This window comes from Pterocles gutturalis, unplaced genomic scaffold (assembly GCF_000699245.1).
Source record: "Pterocles gutturalis isolate BGI_N339 unplaced genomic scaffold, ASM69924v1 scaffold12817, whole genome shotgun sequence".
Classification (NCBI taxonomy): Eukaryota; Metazoa; Chordata; class Aves; order Pterocliformes; family Pteroclidae; genus Pterocles; species Pterocles gutturalis.
Genome location: NW_010110338.1, coordinates 7,214 through 13,510, shown reverse-complemented (window position 1 = coordinate 13,510; position 6,297 = coordinate 7,214). Strand labels below are relative to the sequence as shown.

Below are 6,297 nucleotides of genomic sequence, written 5' to 3'. Positions count from 1 at the left end.
AGGGATGGGGGGTCCAGAGAAATAGTAGCCAGTGTCGTGTTATCCCTGCCGAGGGGTCTGACACACGTGGGCACAGGGCAAAAGGGGCCGGTGGGCTCCCATCACTGTGCTGGGACTGGTGGGGGGATGCCGCTGGATGTTTCTGCCCTCCAAGGAAACTCCTGAACCAGGTCGGGCCCTCCTCCTGGTGCAGAGGGGAAAAAACAGGCTCTGGAGAGAAACGGTTTGTGTCCTTTTAAGGCGATCCAAAGGCTGGGACTGGAAGGATCAGGTTGGAAGGGAGGGATTTGGCACAGGCTGTGCAGTGGTGGGAAGCCCAGCCTGCAGGGTGTTCAGAAAAGAGACTTCCCGGCTGCTGCCATCACACCCTGAACCCTGCTCCTTGATCCCCGGAGCCAGCCCAGCCTCCCCTCCAGCTCCCAGCACCCTTCGCAGCTCTGTCCTGCGCTGAGACCCTCGGTGCATCCAAGAGCCAGGCTAGAGCGGGGCCATCGCCTCTGCCAGCGTGTCCGCTGCCCCGCGCCCTGCCTGCTGTCACAGCCGGGTGGAGATCCATTTCCCTTTCCTATTGCCTGACAAAAGGCTCTTACACAGGGAAGAGCTCGACTTTCCCATATACGGGAAGGTACCGAGATCTCGCTGTGCCTCTGAGCAGAGGCTTTGCAGCGCTTCGTCCTCCCCCATCTCTCCTTTTGATGCTTCTACAGCCCCCAGCCCTGTTGGGTTTGGCATCCATCTCCCTCGCTGCCAGCCCAGCTGGGCAGTGCCGCTGGCTCAGCCCCTGGGCGGGGGGTTGGAGACCCAGAGATGGGGGTTCAGCTGCCTGCCATGACCCGGGGATTCGGAGCTGCTGCAGGGAGTGGGTGCAAAGGCTGTGCCCCCGGTGCGCCCCGGCAGACCGTGATCCCCTTCCTCGCAGCCAGGTAGCCAAGCCGAGGGAGGTGATGAGGTCCTGCCCATGCTGGGGGGTGGCACAGAGTGTAGCATGAAAATGGTGTTTGGTTTGGGAGACTTTGTCCTGCTGCTTTAGCTGTGCAGGAGTCGGGAAGCACAGGGCTGTGCCTGCAGCAGGGAGGGTGACTTCTGCTGCTTGTCCCCACGTAGGAGCAGGATGGAGAGTTCCACAAGCGTTGATGGAGAGAGGCCTCTGGAGACCTCCCAAGTTGCAGCTTGTGCCCACTGACCTCTCTTATATCATTGGGCACCACCAAAAACTTTTGTTTTGTTGTCTTTATAGCAACCCTAGGTTGCTGTTAGATCCTCCTGCCTCCCTCAGAATCTCCTTGCGGGACTTGTGCTCGAATGTCTTGAGGTTTAGGTTGACCTGGTGTTCAAAAGCACCAAGACCCCTCTGGGTTGGAGCTCTGCTACTCATGTTAGCTGCTGCCAGTATTTTGGTGTTATCAGCAAATTTGCAGATTAAGCGTCTCTGGATCATGTTTCATCAGATACATTTCAGGAAAGAGCAGAGAGAAATAGAAGCATTTGTATCCTGCCAAGGAGCTGCATCATAGCTTAGGTTGGTGCTCAGGTGCTTGCCCTGCACGTGAGCCTGTGTCCCTGGGGCTGCTGATTTCCCAGCCTGTGACCCTGCCTGCAGTCCTGGAGGAGGCGGAGATGCCTGAGTCCAGGGGAACCTGTGAGCGGTTGGATGGGCGAGGCACAAGCGGATGATGCGATGGGGGACACGGTGCCAGAGCCCACTGTCTGCTGGTGTCAGGAGTCAGCTCCTGCCCTCTGAGCAACCCTGACTGTACCTCTGCCCTGTGGTGGCAGAAATGGAATAGATGTTCAGGGAGGAGAAGCTGGAGCAGCTTCCAGGTGGGGTGACAACCTGCACTCCCTGCAGCACCAAGGATCGGTCACCCTGGCCACTGCTGTGGTGCCCTGGTGAGGGGTAACAGCAGGGCTGTGGTCCCAGGAGGTGCCGTGGGTACCTCTGTAAGAGCCCTCTCCCATCATTGTCCCGCTTCCTCCCTTTTCCTGGCACAGAAAGGAGCTGGGCGGTCACACAGCTCGTGAGATGGGGGAGGACCAGTGGGGATGGGGACTTCCCGGCTGGCAGGACCAGTGGTCCCTGGGAGGCGACTGACGCTGCTGGGTGCTGTACCGATGGGTCCCGTGGGCATCCTCAGTTCTGCTCATTCTGCTAGTTACCAGCCTTGCGAATCTGTGCAAACACCAAACATCTGTGGGTGGTCTCTGCACGTGCAGATGTGGAACAGCTGCTGGAACAGCTGCTGGCGGGTGCCCCCATCCCTGCCTCCTGCCTGCCCTCCCGCCCTGACGCTGCTTCTCCCTGTGCTTTTCCCGCAGGATGCCCAACTGGGGAGGAGGAAAGAAGTGCGGCGTGTGTCAGAAGGCGGTATATTTTGCCGAGGAGGTGCAATGTGAAGGCAGCAGCTTCCACAAGTCCTGCTTCTTGTGCAGTGAGTACCAGCCCTTCCTGCGCCCCTCCTGCCCCGCTTCCTGGCTCCCCGCCGGCCGGGTGCCCCGGCATGTCCTGTTTATGGGCCGTGTAAACGCTCCTCAGGATTCCTCTGCAAACAGCCGGGCTGTGGGAGCCGCGTGGCAGGCTTTCTGCTCTCCTCCAGGCTTGGAAGTTCATTCTGCTGAGGGAAAACAGATCATCCCAGGACACCGGGGCTGTCCAGGCTGTCAGGGCTGACTCCATCCAGCGCCCACACAAAGACTTCCCAACACCAGGGAAAGGCCAGGCTGAGTCCTCGAGACTATCTCCAGATGTTCAAGATTGGAGCATGAGACAGGGGCTCTCCAGACTGTGGTGGGAGGCGGTGGCACATCCCATGCAAAGCTCTGAGGCGATTCTAGCGTTAGTCTTCTGAGTGGCTTTGCCACACTCTGGAGGTGGTTGGGACTTAAACTGGCTTAGGATTTGCTCCTGTGTCCCAGGAGATGATGGGAAGAAGCTGTGGTCCTGTCCTGGCCCTTCTGCTGATGGAAGGGCTGCAGGGAAGTGCTAAAGCACCACCTCCAGCCTGCCTGAAAATCTGCCATTGCGGGGGTGTCTTTATTGTATATTTGGACCCAAGTGTCACCTCCAGGGAAGGGCAGAACAGGGACTGGCTGTGGGTTAACTCAGTGCAGAGATCCCTTCCTCTGCCTCCTCTGCAGGATCCTATGAGTCCTCTTGGGTCCATGCTGCAGGTCCCCAGACACCCTTCCCCTCCCTTTGGGGACACCAGGGCAGGGACAGGCAAGAAGTATTGCTGTGCCAAAAGCAGCTCCTTAAACCGGGGGCACCCACATCCAGGGGGGCTGCAGGACCTTTGAAAGAAAGATGAGCACTGTCCTCAGCCTGTGTTTTACCAGATTTCTGTCCCCTGCCCTTGAAGACTGTCACATACCATAACGAGTGATTTTCGTGTGCTAACAGGAGCATTGCATGCTGCCTGTGTCCACTGATGGCTCATCACCACACGGCATCTGACACAGGGCAGGAGCAGAAGTGCATCTTCAGATGCACCCACTGAGGTTTAACATTTCTGCAGCTGGTCCCCGTACCCTGTTCCCAGTCTCACTATCCCGTTGCAGTGAGGAGCGCAGATGGGCAGTAAGCAGAGCTGGGGTCTATAAGCAGGCACGCAGTTAGAACTGATCTCAGTAGACTCATTCCAGCAGGGAAATACCAGTGTCCCCATGGGGCTGATCCTGCCATGCTCCTGTGTCCACTTGGCACCGATACTGGATACATGGATACGGGACACGTCTTGGCCAGCCTGCCTGGGATGTGGCATGCACAGATGGGTGCAGATGTCAGAGAGAGGCTGTTGCTGCATCTCTGCTCCCTGCGCAGCGTGAAGAGTGGCCAGCGTGGCCGGTAGCTCTCATACGTGGAGTTTCCAGGCTGGAAGCCTTTGCTTTGGCTCGAGAGGACTGGGACGGGGAGTTGCGCAGAGGCTTTCCCTGGGCAGGCAGGGGGGTGGCAGGCTGTGTCCTTGCTGCGGCTGCTCTCTGCACCAGGAAGCTCTGTTTCTTCTGCAGCCTCAGATAAGGAGGGCAGGGCATGTTACCCTCATCTCCCCACCACCACTGGCTTTTACTGTCTGAGTCCATGTCAATGGAGGACCTCAGTACGGGGACCACAGCCCCATGGCACCGTGTCTGCCCTTCCCTGCGACCCCTGTGTGCGCAGCTGGATTGCCAGGGAAGGCTGCTGCCCTGCAATGCTGGCACCCAGAGCACGGGGCAGGCCTCCAGGAGCCACGAAATCTGGCAAAAGGCATTGCTTTGAGAAGGGAATACACGGCCAAAGTGGGGAAGAAGGTCATCCCATGACTGCTCGTGGCAGCAAGTCACCAGGGAGTGGTCCAGAGCCGAGTGCAGGCAGGGCTCCTGTCCCTGTGCTCTGCAGATGTACGTAATCACACCCCACAGGTACCCCAGCAGTTTTACTGGTCCCAGCTGTGGGCTCCCCAGTTCAGGCTGTGGCTTGCATGCGAGCCCACAGTGCTGCCCACTGCTCCCAGTCCCGTGCCACAGGCTGTGGGTGATGCTGGGCTGCACCCACCTCCCCATTCCCAATCTGTTCCCAGCCTGTTCCCAGTGCTGTGTTTGGGCCTCATCGGGGAACATGAAGCCATTATCTTTAGAAGAGAAAAACAAATACTTCCACCTGATCTGCCAAAAAAATAATAAAAAAGGAGCCAAACCTACCACAGTGCATTAGAACAGGAGAAGGGCTCAGGGAGTGACTTGGTGATTGACTCCGTGGCATCGATCCAACTGAGTCAATAGTACATGGCAGAAATGTGCTGTAATGAGGCTGTTTGGCCTCTGAAAGTAGGAGCAGCTCTTGTCTAATTGCTTTGTGGAGCAACTCCACCGCTCTTGGAAAAACAAAGGGTCCTTAACTCGGTGAGTGCAGCATGCTGGAATTCCTGCAATGTGGGAGCTGGGGGCTGATTTCTAGGAAGCAGACCGGGAAAGAATTTTCCTGCTGCCTCTCAAAGCGACTGTGGCCAGTACAGATGAGGGACTGTGAAAGCTTAGGTTAGAGCTCTAAATCCACCCAGCACGGTGGGAGAGAAAGACAGATGCCATGGAGCTCATTCACTCCCATCCCTAGGACAAAGCTCTTCAAATGTGCCAACAAAGTGCCCAAATTCCCCTCCTGGAGGGTCTGTCTGAGTGCAGCATCACCTCTGATGAGCTCCAGGATAATGCAGAGACAACCCCAATAGCTCAGCAGCTATGGGACCAGTTAACCTGAGCTGGTCTTTCTCAACAGAGATGCATTCTCCGTCCCCAGCTCCTGCCGTGGTGGGATGGGGGTGGTTGTAGCTAGCCAAGGACCCTGCCAGACCCTCCTGAGATGATGGCAGGACACATTTCCCTTTCCACCTCCTTCTCCTAGCAGCAGCACGCGGGGTTCTTGGTGGCCCCGGAGGAGGAGCACCATATTTAGTCATGGGGCTGAGGAAGGCTGCCTCTCGCCCCCGCGTTCAGGGCTGCGGTTTGCGCTGTGCCGAGAGCAGAGCTCTGCTGTGTTTTATTGGTAAAGGCCAAGAAACTTTTCTGCTGGCAAAGAGGCCAACGGGCTGCCGGGAGCCTCGACATTTAAGGCATGTCAGCAGGATGGGGGAAGGCTGTGTGGCAGCTGTAACAGGATCTGTTTCAGGGATGGCTGCCAGCGCTGTGGACTCTGCCCCGGGCGTCTGGATCCTGCACCGGGGCAGGTAAACACTGGAGATAACTGCACACCCTGTTTGGGTGCTGCTCGCCTCCCGCTCCGGCTTGCTGGGCGGCATGTTCCAGGAAGGGTTTGGAAGCCAACGTGGAGGCTGAGATCAGAGCTGGGACAGGAGTCAGGAAAACCTAAAAGTCGGGAGAAGAGTCTATGGGGCCTGAGCCCAGCACCAAGCTCAGGCTCTGGATGTGCTCAGCTGGGACCCTGAGCCTCACTGCTGTCCCCTCCTCTCCCGTGTTACATCCCATAGTGATCCCCAAGACTGAGTTAGTGGTCCTCACCCGAGACCACCCTATGCACAGACCCTGATCATGGCACGGACCAGGGGTGACCCGTTAGCACGAACATCTTCCACGGTGCTCCCAGGGGATGGAGAGTCAACCGTGGACAATAGCGTCATCTGCCAAGAATCTTAGTGTGCATCAGCTGTGGAAATGGGTGCAGGTCTGCTTCAGTCTGTCTAAACACGAGGAAAAATAGATTTGCCTACCTTACTTTCCCCCAAGTGCATATTTGCAGCAGACTAGGAGTGTGGCAGAGCCGCAGTGGGGCAGGGACCTCCACCCCCCTGCTTGTGCCATCCTGCA

At 57.6% G+C, this 6,297-nt stretch overlaps 1 protein-coding gene across 2 annotated transcripts in view; it reads left to right on the top strand.

The window, feature by feature from the left end:
- Nucleotides 1-2,273: 2,273 nt before the first annotated feature.
- Nucleotides 2,274-6,297, top strand: part of CSRP1 (cysteine and glycine-rich protein 1) — a 7,562-nt gene continuing 3,538 nt past the window's right edge. Inside the window, exon 1 of one of the 2 annotated variants that reach the window (XM_010073328.1) lies at nt 2,274-2,429. In XM_010073328.1, the coding sequence (XP_010071630.1) occupies nt 2,318-2,429 (112 nt within the window). In that variant the 5' untranslated portion in view covers nt 2,274-2,317. The remainder of the gene's footprint in view (nt 2,430-6,297) is intronic. The other variant, XM_010073329.1, reaches the window with a different exon arrangement.